This window comes from Rhinolophus sinicus, chromosome 13 (assembly GCF_057876585.1).
Source record: "Rhinolophus sinicus isolate RSI-liver-muscle chromosome 13, RSI-T2T, whole genome shotgun sequence".
Classification (NCBI taxonomy): domain Eukaryota; kingdom Metazoa; phylum Chordata; class Mammalia; order Chiroptera; family Rhinolophidae; genus Rhinolophus; species Rhinolophus sinicus.
The window spans coordinates 57,930,286-57,952,026 of NC_142513.1; the positions used below are offsets into that span (position 1 = coordinate 57,930,286).

The 21,741-nt window shown below is 49.6% G+C and overlaps 1 protein-coding gene across 4 annotated transcripts in view; it reads right to left on the reverse strand.

Moving 5' to 3' along the window:
* The window catches only part of NTRK3 (neurotrophic receptor tyrosine kinase 3), a 323,228-nt gene that overhangs the window by 15,120 nt on the left and 286,367 nt on the right, over positions 1-21,741 (reverse strand). For 2 of the 4 annotated variants that reach the window (XM_019726714.3, XM_019726720.3), the window contains exon 16: positions 12,487-12,561. The exons of the other annotated variants lie outside the window; for them this stretch is intronic. In XM_019726714.3, the coding sequence (XP_019582273.1) occupies positions 12,487-12,561 (75 nt within the window). The remainder of the gene's footprint in view (positions 1-12,486; positions 12,562-21,741) is intronic. 4 annotated transcript variants of the gene reach the window in all.

A 21,741-nucleotide genomic window follows, 5' to 3' on the forward strand; every position in this document is an offset into this window, starting at 1 on the left:
ACCTGGGAGGCCACCAGAGCTAGAAATGGCAGTTTGCCCTCTGGGAACTCTCCCTAGTCCTACGCTCTATCTTCCTCCCCCTGTTCCCCGCACCCCTCACTTTCTCCAGCTGGCTGTTCTGAGTTGTGAATGTTGTATTTTCAGCCAGCTTTGCACCTCTGCTTGGCCCCACGTGCCCATGTGCTTGGATGTCGCTTTGATGTCAGAGCCTATTTTCCCTACAGATGCCACATGGATTCCTGGTGCATCTTTGGGGGACCAACCCTACCCTGTAACTGTACCTACTCCATCTCCCCAAAGCCAAGTTCATTAGAATCCAGGCGGGGAAAGGAGAGAGTCAACATAAAAGCTGTGCTAATGAACTCATAGGGCTGGGAAGGGCCTTGGAAATGAGCTCGCCCACCTCCAGACATGGAAACCCTGGCTGGAAAAGAGGCAGTGACCGGTCCGAGATCAGCAGAACTAGTAAATAAAACAGAACTGACGTCCCTTGGAGTCTTGTTCTGGTTTTAACGTAAAATTTTTACTGGAGAATAGCATACTTACATAAAGGTATACAGATCCAAAATACACACATTGACTCTTAGGAAGTCTAAATTTCCGTTCTGTCATGTCCTTCTTTCCACCCTGACGTGCACAGACTTTGGGTCGCCTGGCGGCAGAGCTCTGCGTTTCCCCAGTTGTGTGGGTGGATGCCCAGGGATGTAGTCGTCTGAATATTTGTTTGACTTAGATGTACCATATGTGTGTCTGCAGTCACAAACATGTGTCTGTCTGTGGCTTTCCCCCAAGTCATGGAAATTCCTTAGACGAAAACTTTACACAAGAGACTGACATTTTCTAGCAACGTCAGAGTTCTGCCCTCTTTTTGCCCCTATTCCTTTTCCCAACAAAGTAGGTAAACTATTTTCTGGCTGCTTGTAGACACAACTTAAGAGCTCAGCCCCAGGTCCCGGAGGCGCTGGGCATTCTGTGGAGGGAAGGTTCAGAGGAGAACTCACAAAGATAGCATCACAGCTTTGTCCCCTCTGAGCAGGGCTGTGACAGTTTATGCAAAAGGCAGCCACAGAGCAGGATCTCAGTGGAATGGCTATTTCAGGCTGAGCATCTAGCCCCGGGATTAGGAAAAATCCATGGAGTCTTCCCAAAATACGGGGAGTTTAAGAGGCAAACCGTTTAGCAGTGTGAGCCTGGAGGAAAAATAGGCCCATTGTGATTCTCCGGAACTCTCTTACCTAGAGCTGCATCTGCCAGAAGCAAGTTCTCAGATGGAAGCCCCAGGTCACACACATACCTTTTGTAACTTCCCCTTTTGTTTTCCCCTTTTTAAATCCCGTCTCAGGGCTGGCACTCTTTCTGGGACCTCACTGTCCCTTACTGCCCCGAGCAATATATTTTTTATAGAGCAGACATTGCTAGTCCAAAGATGTGGCTTGAAAAACAACATGGCCCTTATTTTCTTTTCCAAATGCCTAGACTTGGAGCCTCCTGGCTGCGCTCAAATCTTCTTGCGGAAACAAATTTTAAGGATGTTGAGAAAAAAGCTCAATTCATGGAACAAAGCTGGAGGGCTCAGCTCAGCTCAGCTGATCACACTGGGTCTACAGCCTTCCACCCAGACCCCAAGTGCTTGCTAAACATTAATAGGTAAAAGAAGGCAAGAGAATAAAGCCTCCTTGTGATAAATCCAGATTTTAATTTACCCTGTACGAGTCGGGCACTAACAGGGTACAGTTAGATTTAGACTTATTTAGCAAAAAGGAAACATTCCCTTTCAAACGAGACTGACTTTGCTAAATATTTAGATGCTAAAATAAATCTGAAAATTATAACCGATATTGCAAATGTGTGTATAGGAGGAGGAAACAGAAGATCCAAAGGAACAAAGGGGATAATTGTAACTCAGCCAATGCCATTTACTAGCTAAGCAATCTTAGGGAATTTATTTAACCTCTGGAATTTATTTAACTGCTTCCTGTGTGTAAAATGGGCATAGTACATCTAAATAGAACCCATACAGAAATTACGTGAGCCATTCAATGAAACAGAGGCATGGCAGGTTTTCAACACGTATTACTTTGAATCAAAGTCTTTCTTGGAAGATGTTAATTTCTCAATGGTGACGTTTATGTCTATTGCACAGTACTTCCGAACGTTTCCAGGGACTGGACATTCTGCCCAGGGACCCTTTCAGCAAGGAAGCAGCATTCCCAATTTACGGATCAGGAAACCAGCTCAAGAGTGGAATGTGAGCAAGTCTGCAGTAGACAGAGGCCAAGCTATGAGTCAATCCGTTGCCACACTCCAAGTCCTGTCATTCTGGGTTTCGTGGGTTCAAGACAATTTGACCTACAAGTACTGGGAGTAGCATAAAGGCGCTTCCAGGATCCTTGGACTATTTAGTTGTTTACCAAAGCAGGGCGGAGACCCTCAGGAAGAACAGCTAATGTGACTCTCAGAGAAGACAGACCGGGCTGGTTAGAATATGGTTCTCCTATGGACTGGGTTCAGAGACCGCGTGAGGACGGCCTCATGGCAGGAAGAGGGGAAAAAAGAAAAGAAAAGAAAACCAAACCAAGGTGATTTGAATTTTAAAAAGCAAAGACTGAGAAGATTTCTTTCCTTAAAAGGCAAACCGAGCTATACATTGTGTCCTGCAGCCATCTTCTCAGTGACAGTGGTAACAAGAACAACAGACCTTCCTACTGACTGGATACCCCACCAGCCTTAAGATGATAGCACAGGATTCTTGAATCACGATTCTAGCTGGACTGTATCATCTGAGCCCGAGCTTTCCGTCCACCTTCAATGGTGAGGACGCATCAGATGTGCACCAATGTGACCGTGAAAGAGCTTTTCTTACAATCGATGGACTATTCTCCCCGCAAGCCAGTGAGGCCCCATACCCAGCTCAGGCCAGGCACCCACCTCATAAGCTTAGGATGAGAGGCTGGACGAGGTGGCCTTCTGAACTGAACATTGTTTTTTCCCCTAATTCTAAGGTTCGAGCGGCCTGGCGTGCTTGACCCACGGTTTGTAAGTTCTGTTACGCACGCTTGCTCACGGGAGAACTTTCTTGCACAATCAGCTGCCCTGAAGCAGGCAGCTTCCAACAGCCTCATTTATCGCAGACAGAACTTGAGGACCAAGTAGAGCATGTTTACCAAGCACAGGCAGTAGCATGAAACTCCCCTTGGAAGGGCTACTGCACGACATGCTTTCCTATGACAGACTGGTGTCGTCATCACAGGCTGCTTCTGAACTCTCTCTAAACATGGGTGTGCCAGCTGTGGTCTCCCCACATCCCTCGCTGGGAGAACTCCCGGAGTACGACGTGGTTCACTCACAGGTCTCTCATTTCTCTGGACCACGGGTGGAAGGGGGCAAACAACCGTGTGACCGGGCCAGTGAGAGGTAAACTGAGGCAGGCCTGAAGCCTCTGGCAGACTGTGTACCCTGCAGGCTGTCCTCAGTGCCGGTGAGCAAGGGCACGATGACCCATTAGAAAAGCCGGGGTGTGTGTGTGCAGAAACAGGTCCCCAAAATGGGAAGAGAAGGTGGCTCACCCTGTCAGAGGCAGTACAATCACCCCATGATATGGAGTTGGCCACACGGCCACAAAATCATACCGTGTCACCTCGGGAAATCACCCTCTTTCAAAGCCTCAGTTTCCCCATCTATTAAACATCAACTGGTATTTACCTCCTACAATGGCCATGACGATTAAATACTCCATGGATAATTCATGGATTAAATAATTCACGGATTAAATAATCCGTGAAGCATTTAGCACAGTACCCAGTGCGTGGGGAGCCTTAACACACGTTAGCAAGGAACAGTTGCCGTAATTGTTGGGGTAGTGCTATTGCTTTGCTCTCTTATAAGTACTTGCAAGAAGCATTCTCAAGGTCCGAGACTTAGATAATATAAGAGAGTGGATTTTGAATGTGTATGTGTGTGGGTAGATGGGGGTACTTGGTGACGGTAAAGATTTACACTGGATTAGGAAGTAAGTTTCAAGTGTCCTTGGTTATAGCTCTTCCGATGTAAGGAAACCCTGAAAGCGAAGTCTTTCATTTGGGTGGGTGGGTGTGGGTGATAATAAGCGAACCAGACCCTTGCCTCCTTCCTCTCCCTCCTTCCACTCGCCCTGTGACTTTAATGTCACAGCCACAATCCCCAGCGACAGTGCCCAGCGCAGGCTAAACACGTCAGCCAGAAGGGGGAAAAGCGGCTACTTCCAAAGCACTCCACGTTAATCATTCTAGTTGGAGGGAGACTCGGGGGGGGGGGCCTCTGGAACCCCCGTTTTTTTGTTAACTGCCAACTAAAAATGCCCGAAGTAGCTGGAGAAGAAATGCAAAATAGGGGACAGGGAACCCTTTGCGTATTTTAATCACTTCAGTAAACAATACAAACCACAGTGGAAACCTGCCTTCGATGGCTCCACCCCCCAGGCCAGAGCATCATGGGACGTGACATAAAAAATACGCAACCCCTCCTCAGACTAGAGGCTGCCTATCTGGCTTCTCTGAGCTGGAGGTGAACGTCCGATCCATCCGCTGACTAGGAGCAGGAGCAGCTCCCACCAGGACAAGGACAAGCTACACAATATGGGAAGCTCCCTGGAGAACTGAATGCCCCTCCTCACCCAATGGGAAGTGGGGTTCTTCTGAGTCATGAAACGAGACCCTTGAGTCTAAAGGAAGGAGGGACTCTTGGCGCCTGACAGACGAGAACTCACAGGTCACCTGCTAGGTCTCTGGCAGGGCCACAAACGTGAAGCCGTGGAGAAAGTCCTCCATCGTCATTTAAAGGTAGAGGTTTAACTGAGAAATATAAGAGGGTTACACTCTCAGGGAGGCTGCGGCGGGTGGTAATAGTTGGAGCACTCTGTGAACTGCAAAGCGATTAATCAACAGTAGTTAACACCACTATTTTTATGCACCACGGGTTCCCAGTAGGCCCTTCCCCTGAGAAATTCCAGGAAAGGGGTATCGATTACCCAGCCACACAGCCCTGCCAGGGACTAGCGACGGCTCCCGCGTGCTGGGAGGGAGGCAGCAGGAAGACATGACACCCAGGGAAGCCATGGAGTCGAGTGGAAAGAGCTCTGGACTGAGCTTGGGTCGTCTGAGGTCCTGCCCAGGGCGTCCCCTGTGGCTCTGGCGCCCTGCGCTTCCTGAGGCCTCAGTGTTCACATCTGTGATAATGACACGGGTGGACCAGAGGATTCTCTCCGCTCGAACAATGCATGCGATTGTCCACAGCAACCTTTTGTTATCTGAATCAATAACCCAAGAAACCGAACAGAAGCTCATTCTCGAGGTTCTTCCCAAGAGCAGCGGCATCAGCAGCCTGAGTTTCCAGACGGGTGTGTGTGCAGCAGGGAGGCAAGAAGAGCAACGGGTGAGGACCCGGGCGTTGCAGGGCCCTGCCTGAGGGGTACACCGTTCCTCACAGAGGTCCCGAGTCAGCTATAAGATCGGTAGGGTGAGGGACGGGGTCGGGCTAGTGGACCTTTAGGTCTCAGCCAGGCCCCAAACACTATGATTTGCTGCAGCAGAGACTGGAGAACCTCTGGACGCCCCTGACAGCACGGTGCGAAGGTCAGCGTTCTGAGACCCACAGCCGCTACTCTACAACTGGTCCCATGTGCCCTTTGCAGCGGAGGGTGTGAGCCCAGGAGTCTCAGATGAAACGGACGGAGGAGCTGTCCTTCCACACAGCACCTGGCATCCCAGGCCGTAGCTGGAGGCCTGCAGCTGTGGCCAGCTCCTTCTCCCTTCAAAAACAAGCTCTCCCTCTCGGCTTCTCCTTCAAGGCCAAAGGCGGGGGAGGACGGCTCTGAGGAGGAACCCAGGAGAAAGTCTTCAATGCTAAGCCAGTAACTGCAGTTGGATGGTCTTTTCAAAGGCATTCCTTCGCTTACACACATCCACGTCTCCCAGAGCATAGAAAGAAGATGAGGGCAAGCGGGCTTCTTGCGTCCAGGCTAATGAAACTGGGGTGAAGTATCTTCCTCGGGGTCACCTAGTGGGGTAGAGCCAGGCTAAGACTGGGGTAGGTAGTCCCCAAGGGGAGAGCCCTCATCTGAACGTACTGAAACCTCTGGTCTTGACCACAAGAGAGGTAGAAAGAGATGGCAGACGTGGAAAGCCTGTCCACGTGAACAGGGACGCAGAACCACTAACGGCGTGTGTGTGCCGGGCCGGGATCAGGGCTAAATGAGTTAAAATGCACTGCTTCCTTCACTCCTCCCAACATGCCTTGGCTCTGGAAATTATTATTATTATCAAAAGCACTGCATAGATGAAGAAAGGAAGACTAGGAAGAGGGGAGGGAGAGAAAGGGAGACAGGGAGGGAAGCGGAGGGAGGGATCAAACAACTTATGTGAGTTCAAAAGGCTGAAGAGTCCAAGAGCCAAGCCTCACACCCAAAATACTCTGATTCCAAACTTTTATGTAATGTAGTTTTATCATAATAAAATATAAAACACAAAATCAAATAAAGATCCCTAGTTAAAAACAAAAACCAAAAACAAAAAAACCTCTGATTCCAAGACCAATGGTCTTTTACACCACCAAGATGGCGCCATGTTCTTGTTTTCAAGTTGAAAGAAGGCTCACACTGGTAACAAATGTTTTTAAGTGACATGAACTGATGGGTTAGGGTCACAGATCTTGGAATCTGTGACAGATATCCCAGAATTCAGTTTCTATGTAAACATGCCTAAAAGCAGAAGGATTTTCGTTCAGAAATATCTACATCTGCAGATGCAATGAGGTCAGATGGGCCCAAGAGCAGCCCAGAGAGCACTCATTCAAGTAACACCAGGAAACAGTGCGTGTTCCGCCCGTAGACAGACTGGGAAAAGCAGTCAGCCGTGGGCTTAGCCTCCTCAGTCTTTCCTTTGCAGCTTTTCTCTGCATAACGCCTGGCCTGGTCCTGCAGAAATGACAGTGATTATTGATTTCGTGCCTGCTCAGCGGGACCCCTGATGGCAAGGACTCTCCGATGAAGATGCACCTTTGTTACTGGTCATCTAGGTCCCACATAATCTGTTCGAGCGCTGTAGTGTTTATCAGCAGAATTTTGGAAATTCATTAGCCTTGACTGTTTGGAAATCTATTTCCCATTCGTTTCTCTTTCTCTACGATCATTGTCTCAGGCAGAAAAAGAGGAAGACAGAGAGACAGAGGGATGGCAGGAAGGAGGGAGAGAGAAGCAATGTAAGTCGAGACTGATGACTTACTTGGGTCTTAGAATTAAACCACACCAGAAATATTTCCTAAATCAGGATTTTGTGAATATTGACACAATACATTGCCTTTTTACTTAAGGGAGCTTGGGTTAGGTTTTCTGTCACTTGCAGCTGAAAGAATCTTGATGTAACACTGGAAAATTCAACTCTCAAATTAGTCTCTTTTTCTAGGAATAAAATGTCTATTTCTAGAAATGAACCTAAGAAGAAAGACTCAGAGAGATCCCAGAGGCCCAGATAGAAACCAGCTTGCCCAGCTAGGGCAGAACTGCAGGCTGCCTTCTGTCACTCGTCCTTTTCTGTTTTTTCACCCCGCATGGCGGCACCCACACGACAGGGTCTCACCAGCCCTAAAGCATCACAGGACCCAGTTTACAGCATGTGCTTCTCACACCAGCACCTGAACCCAAAGCTTTGCTTGGGCGGCTACACCTCCCAGATGCCAGACTTCTGCAGCAAGAAGCATCTGGCTGGAAGGCACATCACACATCTACTTTCCACAGGGTGAGCCACAAGGGCCAGGATGGGAGAAGGCAGCAAAAATCAGAAGAACAGCTAATGCTCAAGAGAGGCAGGCACCCGCCCAGCCAACCCAGGCAAAAGAAACAGTGGGACGTGTACTACCCCTGCCAGCATCTCCACCCAGCAGGACCTGTCACGATTCTTCAGACGTATGGATGTCTCATGAGTCATTTGTCCCAAAAGAATTGCAGAAACAAATGGTGTGGCCAACTTTGAAGCTAGGATCTAGAACAAGAGGTACGGGCTCTCGTCATCCAGCCTGGGTAACTTCCCTGGTGAGCAGTCATGGGGGGGCACAACCAGACCGTCCCCTTCCCTTCACTGTCACCTTCCCCATGACACCCACGCCCCTTCACACAGACCTCAGCCCCACCCCGGTCCAGGCCACCTCATCCTGCTGTTCTGGGGGCTGGCTCTGATCCGAGACCTCTCTTTTCAGATCATCAGAGAACAAAATGCTAAGGGGACTAGGAGTTCAAAGATTAATTACCACTTAATGGGCAGAGTTCCTATCTCTGGATAAATCTCCAGGTGAGAGCCCAGAGGACGGGCCACGATTTCTCTGAGCTTATAAGGACATGCCACACCACACCAGGAAGAGGCAGCTCCCGCAGGAGAATGTATTAGATTCTCCCCGCAAAAGGCCAGTCTTAACTATCTTGAATTGCAAGATTTGGCATCGCAGTGAAAGGTAGGAAATCACTTTCTGCAACTCCAGGGCTGTTAAACCACGTTACTCCGTCCAAGTCCTAGTGTGTGTTAGAAAACTCTAGCTCGCAGACAGCTTCCCTGCAACCTGATCTCGGTGACAGCTGAGCAACGCTAACATGCAGAGAGGGGTGGCCAAAGTTCACCTTATGCTTTCCTTGTGTGCCTTGGGTACAAGTTCTCAGGCTCTTGGGGTCATGGGGTGAGCTCCGGGACTGCCGCTTTCAAGGGGGACCTAAGATCAGGTCTCCGAGCAGGTTCCTGGGCTGGGCACACCGGTGACCACGGGCCACACAGACACTGTCCTTCCAGCTGCGACCGAACCCTTCCTGGAATGGAGGTGTCCCTCGGATGCTGAGGGGTAGGTGAGCCTATGTGACCCGTGAAAGGAGAAATGGTACCTCCGTCACTTGACCGATAACCAGTCCCTTGTGGTTTTCACCCTGTTCCCCACTGGGACCCCACAGAGCACAGGAGCGCAGAACAGAGAAGCCAAGAGATGTGCAAAGGGGTTCCTATTTGAGAAGAACAGCTAGTGTGTGTGCTTGTTTGTGTTTGCCAAGGAGGCGACTCGGAGAGATGAGTCAGAGAAGATGACCCTCCGGGGGGAGATGAAGCCCTGCTCCTCACCCCTGAGCATTAATGTGACAGAGGGACACTAGCCAACAGGCCAGAAGCAGTAAAAAGCCAGGACTTGCGGGGTGGCCATGATGCAATAGCCGGAAGACCACAGTGAGGGACATTCAGGTGCCTGGAATATATTCCTAAGTGACACTGACATTGTGATGCTGAAGAAAATCCTCGATAAATGACAGAGTAATAACTGCTTTCTACCCAGATGACACACATCATGAAACTAAAAGAGACGTTGCCTTGACGTGCATTGAGACCTCAGGATAAATTTGTTACAGAAGTCCAAGAACGTAACAGCATCGCGGGGGAAAGAACTCCTTCCGCCTGAGAGGACAGCCGGAGAGAGTTAAGGACGTCCCCAGGTAATTCTTCCCTTTGCTACGGCAGCTCTCTCTGGGCCAAGGAAATGGTCGTATGCTCGCCACGTAACCTTACGAAGAGCTCCTTTTATGCGTAACATAAGATGCTGCCTACATTTTTTTCTGCAAAGTGTACGAATGCACATTACAGATAAATACAAGGTCACACGGTCATAGGGACGTTAAGTATGACCATAAGAGGACGGCAGGAAGTCTAGGATTCTCTTCAAACTCAACTCTTCACTCAAAACTCCTGTCGCCAGGAGTTTTTTCACTCGAAAACCTGTGCCCAGACTCAGCCGCCCGCATGCATCCTCCCCGACCCCATTATCTGGACACACACCCGTGCACCATCCCTCCTTCCAACATGCGAGAAAACCCAGCACACTCACGCACTGTCGTCAAGCGCCACCTCCTCCCGGCACGGGTGCCTCAACGGGAAGACTGGCTCTCCGGCCCCAGAATATTTCCATGCCGACGCCCACTCCCCATGACAGGGACACATGGAGAAGCGGCAGAAGTCGGTGTACCTCCATGCACAACCCCCCAGCAGAGCTGCTGCTCCGGGCCCAGCCATGCAATCCAGCCCCTCAGCAGGAACTTGAGGCCACCCCGGGAGGCCTCGCTCCCTTTTCTTTCTCCCACTTCCTGCCAACTGGTATCTAGGGATGGATGCTGAGATTAAGGGAGGATGTCAGACTAGGTACAACCTGGGTTTAAATCCTGGCTCCACTGCTTTCTGTTATACACCCGTGTTCCTCCATCAGTGCTCACCTCCCTAAGGTGGGCGGGATAACTTCCTCGCGGGACAGGACAGGTGACATAATTACCTTCCTCAAAGCCCCCAGCAAAATCCATGACTGGAGTAAGTGCTCAGCAAATGTAAGCTGCCATCCTTTAAGATCTCCCAGGATCCCAGACGGAAGAAGGAAGGGCTTGCGGACACCCTGCAGGGCCAGTGCAAGTCACACACGAGGGGCTTTCTACAAATGTTCCCCAAGTGGATGAGCCCACAGGCTCAATCCCTTTCTGTTGCTCTCAGTCATGTCAGTCAGAGACGAAACCTAACGATTAAGCAGACAACATAGGCTGCCAACGCCACGGCCCCCCGATTCTCCCTCCGCCATTTTTGTCAGCCCGAAGTTTAGGAGGATTTCTTGCTATGGACTCAGAATTTCCAGATCTGACTTGCTTCAGAAAAATTTTAGCCAATCCATGAAAGCCCTCCTTGGCTAAATGAGATAAACTGAAATAAATTATATTCTTTAGGCACTCAACGCTTTGACCTTTCTGTCTAACGCTGCACACACCACTACTACCATGACCACCAAACACTTCTTTCTCTCCTCTCTGCTTTATTTTTCTTCTCTGCATCTATTATTCTCAAACATGTGATATAGTCTACTTTATCTTTATTTTCTATCTCCCTCATTAAGGGCAGATATTTTTGTCTGTTTTATTTCCAGCTTTATCTCTAGCACCAAGAATAGTTCACGACACCTGGAGGAAGTGACTGTAGACCCCAATTTATCAGGGAAAGTACCACTTTCTGCCTATGGTATCTATTTAATTATTAATAGCTTCCATTTTTATTCTCAGAGGTGTCCAGGTTTAGACAATCAAGTACGTAGTTGATCGGTAATAATATTTGATGAATTTAATTGATCAGTTTGACCAGTCTGGTACTTTGATTAAACCTGTCAACTCCTGAAACCAACAGTTTTACCCTGATGTGAATGAAATACAGCTGATGTTTTAACAGCACGAGAAGAGGCTGCTTCATTTCCTGTAATGGTCCTGTTTTCAAAATTCTCACAAGGCTAGCAAACACATTCTTTCTGATCAATTCCAGTGATGCACAGCTGCTAGCACTGAAAAATCCTAAACTTTTTTGCCGTTATTAGTAACAGTGCCAAGAAGAGATACCTATAAAAATGCGAGCCTGAGAGATCCTGGGAGGCTACGTTGCAATCACCTCCCCAACAATCACGAGGGAAGTGAATGAAATCTAGAGGCTCCCCTGGCACCTGTGTGTGACTGCAGCGTCAGGACAATATCACGATGTATTAGGTTGGTGCAAAAGTCATTGCGGTTTTTGTAACTATTTTTAACTTTTTAAACCGCAAGGACTTTGGCACCAACCTAACAGAACACCAGGGGTTCTCACTTAAACAGGACCTGCAACTCACTCAGTCTGTGTTCAGAAACAGCATCCGGCCTGGGGGAAAGCATCTCGAGATGGCCAGCAGGACTCGGGTCTTGGTAGGATTTTTCAGGCTGGATAGGTCAATTTGGTGGTTCTGTTTTCCCAAGTGGACCATTCCCCAAACAGAATGAAAGAGCCTCCTGGCAAAAATTTGGTCTGATGACGGAGGCAAGACAGACGGAGCCTCACTGACTCTGCAGTATGTCCATCTCCATGCCAGAAATTACCATAGAAACTCACCTGGGGAGAGGAAAGCCCTCTCCCCAAATACTGGGGGATATGACTCAGCGAGGGAGCTCTGTCCTGAACATGACATCTCTCAGACCATGCTTCATCTGAAGCCAACAGCGCACTCTCTGGCCTTCAGATGCTCTAGCCTATGGGGTATTCTTAGTTCCCACCAGGGAGTGTAGGCCCCGGTGCGGACACCAAACTCCAGATCACACTCCTGAAATGCAAGAAAGCAGCCGCACCACTGTCCATGCACAGCGCAGCCTCACCACACACAGGCCTGGACAGAGGCCTTGGCAGCCACGTGACCTCTGGCAGCTCTCCTCAGGTTGGCAGACCACGGCCCCACCATGCTTTCCCCCCGTGAGACATCCCAAGCACATCAATGGCTTTGGCAGGAAACTTCCATGGACGTCACACGATGCCCAGATGGTGGGAGGCGGGAAAGAGGTGGGACGCGCCCCAGCCCATGGACGTTCCTCTCCAAAGCCTGCAAGCTGTCAGTCTGTGTGTGGACGGCCTTGCCCAGCCCCTTGGCCCCAGAAACAAAATCCAGACTCACTGTGGAAGGTGCCGGTGCTGCTAGCCTCTGCCGCTGCCACGACACGCTGACCGGGCCCTTCAGGCATGGCCCTTCCTGACAGTGAATGGGGGAGAGAGCGGGGTCGGGGAAGAGAGAAGAAAGGGATGAAGGCAGAGGACGGACATACGGAAGGATAACAGAAGGGAGGAGAAGGGAAGCAGGGGCATCCTAACTGAATGGCGTGCCTCTCCGGGCCACAACCTCCAAACACCCCCTCTCCCCACGAGGGAGAAAGGCTGACCACACCAACCCACATCCAAGGCCCTCACTCAGGAGTCCAGCAGCTGCCCCCACGGCTCAGCAGACACACTCTCACTGCGCTCCTGGCACACGGCACCCAGCTGCCCTCCTGCGTGAGCCGCCGAGACCCAAGTGGCTTCCCTGCGAAGGCTCGGCTGCACGCCCCACAAGATGAGCCTCCCAGCCAACTCCCGCTCAGCAAGGAAGTGGATTTTAGCTGGAATGCTCACCCCTTAGGTCAAAGAAATAGCACCTTCTCCAAAGCTGCTGCGGGACTAGCTGTCCTTACGTCTTCAGCAGAAAAGTCACACAGTCACCACCCCTCTAGGCCGCTCCTCCCAGGTGCCTTTCCCTGTTCGGAAAGCAGGGGAGCTGGCCGGAGGTGACAGCGCGGAGAGCCTCAGCCCCCTCCTCCGCCTGCTGTCAAGAGTCCGCGTGTGTGTTCAGTTCCCCACGACCACTTGGGAAAACACACTTCCCGTAAAATGTCTCTAGAGAAGTCAGAGGACGGGGTGTGTCAGGCTGCCCTAGAGAAGGGACTCGTGGTAACTGAGCAATGACATTTTCAAAGCGCCTGTCAGGTCACAAACTGTGGACAAAAGACAAGAGACACAGCACCTGCTCTCAGTCAGACCGGAGGCACAGCAGCACAGAAATGACCCGAGGAAGGAACATGTTGATGGAAACCAATAGGGTGATGCTGAGAAGGCCATCCAGTGACGACAATGAAATGGGGGTCCCGGGGTTTAATGGCGGTGAGGAACAGAGAGAAAGAACATGAGGGAAATGAAAGGAAACACAGGCGAGAAGGTGGGAAGAGAAGGTGGGAAGGGCTGAACTATGTCCTTAGCCCCCATCCTCTGCCCCAGAATTCGTTATGGTGAAGTCCTGTCCCCCTAGTATCTCAAAATGTCACTGCATGTGGAGATGGGGTCTTTAAAGGTAAAATAAAGTAGTGTGGATGGGTCCTAATCCAATATAACTGGTGCCCTAAAAAGGATAGGAAGTTCAGACACAGACATGTGCAGAGGGAAGAGGATGTGGAGAGACGGAGAAGGCGGCCATCCAAAGCCGGAGAGCGAGGCCTCAGAAGAAACCAACCCCGCAGAGACCTGATCTCAGACTCCCAGCCTCCAGACTGTGAGAAAGTAAGTTTCTGTTGTTTTTTAGCCTCCCAGTCTGTGATATTTTGACACGGCAGCCCGAGCAAATGTATACAGAAGACCTCACACAATGGTGGACATGCGCAACTGCCATTGTGAAAGGCGGTGGGGGGGCTGAGGGGGCTTGTGGTGGGAGGGGTCAGGAAGGAGAGGGACAGAGTGCTCGAGGGCCCTGCAAGCCAGGGAGAGAATTTTGTATTTTTGAGAAATGAAGACTCAGCAAGGCTCTTAAACAAGCAGGAGGAATGATGGAAAGTTTGGGGATACAGGGAAGATGGCCCCGAGCCTGAAGGTGCATGAACTAAGCCAAGTATTGGTCTGACTGGGGTCACAGTAGGGCATCTCCTGGCAACGTGCAATGAACAAGTGACACTGAAGGGCTGTAAAGAGAGACATAGCAGGATCTGGTGAGGAATTGGGTATAGGTGACGAACAGACAGATTCAAAACTGACTGCCCTTTGGGGAACCACCCAAGAGAGTTTTTACGGATGCAATGGATTGCTGAGAGGCACCTGCTGGAGAAGCGGGAGGCGGTCATCATGAGTTTTATCTCCAACAAGCCAAGTGTGGGTGGCCAGTGAACACCCCAGGGTGGCTGGCAGATAATGTGATCAAAGAGAGAAGAGGTAGAGGCTGAAAATGTAAATTCAAACAGCTTCTGCAGAAAAGTGAGCAGGGGTGGTAACCATGCAAGTGCGTGAGGTTTCCAGAGTAGACGTCTAAAATAGCGGCACCCTAACTTGAAATGAGAGGAAGGTGAGAGACCAAGGGAAGAGGTGAAATGAGCCAGAAAGGAGAATAAATTGGGGAGCAAGGCATGACTAGGGCATCGGACAAGAATGCTAAGGAGTGGGGGTGGGAGAAAGAATGGGGTACTTATTAATCATGACACTCAACAGACAGTTTGAAAAAGGATTAGACTTTTTAGAGGAAAGGCATTTGAATTTTGCCACGATGAGATAATTAGTGACCCCAAAAATGCAGAGTCGATGAAGTGGTAAGATCAAAAGCCCAAAAATTAAGACAGAAGATGAAAACGACCTATTTCAGTAGTTGAGGAGAGAAATGGTTGCTGGAAGGGGCAGAAAGGTCAAATGAAGATTTTTTTTCTTTAATGGAGAAGAGATGGGGGATTCTGGAGTAGCAAGGCTCCAAGGTCTCCGAGTGAGACAAACAGAATCACACCGAGAGGTGGGCTAGAGACAGGGCAGGTGACAGATGGTGCGGTGTGAGGGAAGTGAGAAAGAGTGCAGACCTGTCAACATGCAGATACGGAGGGGGTGAACTTGGCCTAATATTTCACAGCGTCACAGAAATATATACTCGGCACAGTTCCTCACATGTGAATAACGGGGCCTGAAATTACCATTCCCCTTCGTACCCATCTCAGCACTTTCTGTAGCGAGTTGACTGTTCTGATCTCACACATGGAGAAAAGCAGAACTTGGCCATCACTGCAACCTTCTCTTCAAAGCTCGTGTCTCTGTAGCATCTCTAAGATGTGGTTACCTGGATTTTCTGGAAAATCACCGGGGGTGGACAACCCACTGCCTTGCACGGTGGTCCATTGTATTTCACAGAATAAAGGTAACTGCCTATAGCACGGAGCTTCACCAGTCTAGATTTTTCCAATCCTGCCACCCCGGCGGGTAAGGGGACGTGGTGCAGAACCCATTCACCAGACCACAGTGATGGGGTACAACACCCCAGCAGGTCTCCGAATGTGATGAAAGCTGGGTCTGTGATTTCTGGCTGTCCCAAACTGCGGCGCCTTGGAGCGTCATCCCAGGTCAGGCATTTGCCAAGTAGTGCACCTGTCTCCTTATTTATTTCACTGAACAGACCTTTATGAAATGCCCACCAGATACCCGATATGGCGGCAGGCGCTGGGATATGTGATGGTGAAACGAGGCATGGATACTGCTCTTTCAGAAATCCCAAGCTACTATGAACAAATATGTGTGGACAGATGTTCCTGAGAATCCATTTTCACAATAAACATGTAAAAAACAAAATCGCTTCCTGGAATACATTTCGTGGTACGAGGGCAGCGTTCGTCATCTCCCATCACCACCGCCCCTGCTCCTGGCATCCCTTCCTAACTCTTCAGTTTCACTGAGTCTGTGTTACATTTTGGGACTGCACTTGGCTCAAATCACCTTGCTGCTACTGGCTTTACTATCACCATGGAGACCCCAAACTCCCTGAACTGGGGTCTCCTTGCTTGCTACGATGGCCAGCCCTCAGTCGGCCCCAACTGTTTGCCTCCTTTTTCTCGAATATCCTTACCACAAACCTCACTAAAAGGAAAGAAATCATGGAACTGGCTTATTGTAGGCTCACACTTCCAACTCTTAAACTATACCTAACCTCGTGGAGACCGTACTATGCTGGTGCACAGCTGAACGAGTCTATTCACAAATGACCTCACATGCCTCATCGCTAAGGACTGTTACCTTACTTCTGAATCAGAACACTGACCGCAACTCTGCCCTCACTGTGCACTCTGAGCAATACTGACGCATGGCCGAGCCTCAGTCTGCTTCTCTGTAAGTAGGAATAATACCAGCCTGGTCGACCTCAAAGGATTCTGACGGTGATCGGAGAAGCACTGGACCTGTGCGATGGGAAACCAGTGTTCTTATCTTAACTCTGCCACCAAGTAGACGAATGAACTTGAGTCTCTCTCTCTCTCTCTCTCTCTCTCTCTCTCTCTCTCTCTCTCTCTCTCTCTCTCGTTCACTGTCTTCATCTGTCAAATAAGCGGATTTGACAAGATGACCTCTAGGTTCATTTCTGCTGGGATTTTACAAATTTGCCAGCAGCGGTTCCTTACCCAGATTTCATCCAGGCATTTATCGAGGATTCTCACAAAACACTTTTGAACAAAGGAGGTCAATGTGTGCAGGAGAAGAGTCCAGTGGGACAGAGCCACCACCACGGAATGACTATGCAAACAATGCTGACAACTGGACCAACAGCTGCCGGGGAGCAGGACCCCAGCAACAAACCCAGGTCCCGGGCCAGTCAACGTTCCCAAAAATTGAAACTACGCTGCAAGTCATTGCCGGTGCATTGATAAGAGGTGCTGACAGCACCGAGCTGGATGGGGAGCTGTATCTAGACCACAAAAACCCTTGGCAGAGTGGAACAGAGAGCCAGGTCTACCAAGCACGAGGCACTGGGGCACTATGTAAGTTCAAAAACACTGAAGTGAAGTGTGAAGGAAAGGCCAGTAAGAGATAATGATATTGGGGTACTAGTCCCATCTACGGGAACTTGGGCAAATAAACCTACGTTAACTTCAGGCATGCAGGCGCCCCCGGTAAAGCCCTCCCTCTGTACACAATCCTTCAACACAGGTACAGTCAGTCCACTCACACCTGTGCCTTACGGTGTTAACAGAATCCCTCCACTTGTCAGGAGCCGAGGCTGGAGGGTGACGAGACAGATCCAGGATAATCTCTGAAGAGAGAGTGCTGACCGGGCTGGGATACGCCAGGAATGGCACAATGTGACAGCTCCCACCAGTCCCCTTTCTTACACTCCAGGGAGACGTGGCCCTTGGTCACTACATGCTTTGTCACCGCCTCTCAATGTCACCACCGAGTTCTCGTCACCACTCTCCACTCTGGGCGACCACGGCCAGTCAGGCAGACTGGTACCTGAGATCTACTTGCCAGCCCTGGGGCAGACGGTACTTGCTATCGAGGCAAGTAGATTCACAAGCAACCAAAGGAGTCATTTCTTTTTCTTTTTTAGGTACAAAGGTAATTCAGTGACACGGAAAGCATGACGGACTCTAATAACCAAGTGACTCCCAAGTATCTGGAAATGAAGAAAATACAATTGGTCTCTTTAAGATCATAAAACAGGAAAACACGGGTGTATATCCAAGGTTGTGTGAAAAGCTTGAGTGGCTTCTGGGCCATGATGGCTCCATCATACCCTCATTGATACAGACGAAGAGAGAATGTGTCTTTCCACAGGGGCCTGGAAAAGTGAGGGGAATGAATGCTCATCCCTCTCCTTTCAGAGGAAAGAGGAGGATTTAGTCAAAAGACCTGGAGTATTTCAGAACCTGCTGGGAAGCTGAGAAAGCCCCGTCATCAGACAGACAGACTGGTCGTTCTTAGCTGCACGTCACTAACCATTTGATCCATCTGCCCTCCTTGCTCTGATTTCTTCCCTTCTAAGCAACCATCTCAGTCTGAGCCAGCTTCCTGCACAGGTTGGCTCATGGGGAGTGAGTGCCTGGCGACATAGCCCTGGAACCACCCTGCCTGCATTAATAAACTACCCTCCTGGTGCTAACTCCAGTCTCACAGGTGTTTTAATAAGACATTCTCTCTGGGCCTTCCATGGATAAGCAGATGTTCGGGCCCTCTGTGGGGAGTGAGACACCAGGGGCTCCCCCTTAGGTGGCTCCGTTCCATCTCCCACATGTACCTCCTAGAGTCCCCACATACTGGCAAGTCCCCACATATTGGTGTCTGGCAAGTGGGGACCTATAAGGACCCATTTTAAAATGGCTGTGCCTGTGGGAGCATTATTCCTTGCCCATCAGCAACATCTGACATAAGACTGTGTAGTTTTGAATGAAGCACTTTTATTAAGCACTTGTTATGTGAAAAATCACAGTGATAAAAATAGAATGGATTCCTTTGCCTTCAAGGGAACTTACGCTGCAGAGAGCTGTAAGACATGCGTTTTCCTAAATGACTCAAGGGCATGAATAAATAAACACACACACACATACAAAGACCGGGAAGTTGGGGATTGACCCATTGGGTAAGGAAACGATCAACTTCAAGAACAAACTGGGCCACACATCAAGGGTCCGTCCTGGCTGTGGCGGCTGAAGAGCATGACTCAGTGCGGGAGAGGCGGCCAAGGCTGTCACGGTAATTGGCTGGTGGGAGACTTGGCGTCATGACCACCCCTGCCAATCAACTTTGGGATTCTGATAAACCTGAGTCATTGTTTCCGGAATGTACACGATCATTTACTAAGCTGCCCATATTTGTGGTAATGGAGGTAAGAGTGATGGTGGTGATGGTGGCGGCAGTGGTGGTGGTGAAACCAACAGCACCCAAGCCACCAGTTCCCAGAGCTCCCATGTATCCATTGCCCCACGCTAAGCACAGTGGTGAGCCGTGACCATCACGGGGCATGTGACACGAGGGAGAAAGGAGGGAGGACTGGACTGAAACCAGCCTTGTCTCTAAGGCTCTAGGGCACATGACACCAAAATCTCCCTCTGGGTCCTGGAGAATGGGCTGTAATTCTGAAGACATCTGTCTATTGCAGAATGAATTCACGGTCACAAAAGCGAGCTCCTGGTCGGATCTACAATGGGAAACCCTTCCTCTGATCAACTCCAAGTCCTTATTCTTGGGCTTCCAACAGACCAGCTCGAATGTCTAAACCAGCCCCAGGAGAGTGAGCGGCTGTGTTATTGCCCCAAGTTCTCTTAAGTAGGCTCCTCTCCCTTCCCATTTTAGTATACAGCACCAAAGACCATCATGGGAAATATCTTGGCTTGCAACTTAAAATTATTTAAAATGTCTTCCATATCATTTCTACCTTATTCACTAACATAGAATAATTACCGTCTACTGAGTGCCTAACAGGTAACAGACAATTTGCATACATTATCTGATTTAATCTGCACAAAAGAAATTTTTTTTTTTCTTTCCCAGTTGAGGAGCTAAGGCTTAAGAGAATAAGAAAATTTCCTAAGGTCACATAGCTCATAAACAGAAGAAGCTCAGGATTCAAAGAATATCGACCTGCCTCCAGAATTAGTGGGGATTCTGCCCGCTCTCTCCCTGCTCTCCCCCTCCCCACCGCCAGCTGTCCTGCGGGATTAGCTAAACCAGAAGAAAAACAACCTGGAATAAAAAGTGTTTACAGTTCTGGATTTCAGATGCTATGCTGACCCAGTCCCCTGTCTCCTCCTCCACCTCTGGTTTAGACACAGACAGATCAAGGTCTTGGGCTTTGAGGATTATGAGAGCAATACAATTTCCTACCACGAGGAAGTCAAGGAAGAGACTGTTCTCTCTACATGCAAATATCTTAATTACAGCTGGTAAAGAAGATATTTGTATGGAAATTTATGTATTTTTATATGTTACACATTCAGTGTGCCTCAGGAAAAAAAAAAAAAAACACAAAAAAATAAAGGCCTTTGACATTTGAAGAGTCCAAACAGCGTCTGCTCCAATACATGCCACCGGCAGGTGACAAAGGTGAGCTGCCATCTGGCCCTCCTCCGCCCTCCACAGGAGCCAGAGGAATGGAGTAAATCAACATAGGATTCAGGACGTCCTGCCACTTCCTTCTCTCCTTTCTGGAAGATGAGCTCCGGTATAAACATGCCTCAAGTTCTTACAGTTTTCTGTGGCGCCTCCCCGGTCTTATTTCCCAGTATCTGTCCCCACGGAGGCAAGGCTGACGACAAGTGTCTATTCTATGCCCGCACCGCCATGATTGCCAGAAGAAAACAACCAGGTTTCAAAAATGACAGGGAGATGAGATCAAGGGCAGGAGACCCCTGGAAACTGCTCTCCGAAAGAGGCTATTATTTTTTGGCAGAGCAAGGGAGGGAGATATCTTTATTTCATTGTTTCCTTACCAGTGAAGGTACATCCCATGAATAAAACACAACCAATTACCTATGAAAAGGCCATTGTGGTCGCACTGAGCTTCTTAGCATCTTCCCGAGTGCTATAATGTCTGTTTTCTAATATTGATCACGTCTACCTCCACCAAGCATGTACAAGGAAATGGTACCTTGCAGTAGGTGGGACTCTGGCTAGACAGAACTGGGAACTTCCCACTTCCAAAGCGTGTGACAAATTAGAAAGAAAAAGACAAAGCTCTCACTGGTAATTGCCTCCCTTTGTCACAGCCAGAAGGAATAAGGGGGGACCTGTGGAATCCCCAGAGATGCACGGAATAGAGCAAGCAAGCCATCTGTCTGGGAGGATTTTGAGCTGTTCTGCCTGGGACCACAGGGGTGAAACGGATGACATTTAAGACTCCTTCCAGCCTCATGTTTCTTTAAAACTGAATGACTTGGCATTTGTTCATGTTTCTAACACTCTGGGGATGCAGAATGGACTAGGTGGCCTAAGAGATGCATCTGTAAAACTCCATCCTGACCCTCAATGCCACTATTATTCTCTCTCAAGGTTACATCCCAAACTGACGAGGCTTCGCGTGCCCAGGCCCTGGTCTTCGGGTCACCTTTCTCGGCCCCACTGATTCCGTCAGCTTCTCTTCCGCACCCACTGCTACAAGGCAGCACGGGGCTCGTCCCCTCGTCCCTGGGCCACTGCCGTGGCCTGCGTCCATGGGTGCAGCTCCCAGCAGTCTCTCCTACAGGCCACTACCTGCCGACTTGTCCCCACACAGCCTCATTTACACTGAAAGATGACACACCTTCCACGACTGTCCAGTGGTGACCCCAGTCAGGACAGGTGGCTTCTCAAGGGCTGCCTTTGTGGCCCCATCCTTCCTTTGCAAACATTTCCTTCCACGTGTGTTCCATGCACCCTCGGTTTGGACCCGTTGGGTGTTAGGCTGTGCTAGGTCACTCTCCCGGTCTGCCTCCTTCCACACCACGCCCGTGCCTTTGCTAATAACCCTTCTGACTGGAACGCCCTCCCAAAACTCAGCCCACTGACGGCCACGCAAGCCCTCACGGCCCCTCACAGCAGCCCTCATGGCTGAAACCCCCAACTCTTTGGCCCCATGTACCTCCCTCTGGCGTAGGGTAGAGCTCCACATTTCCATCCTGTTTCGTATTCCCTATGAAAACTG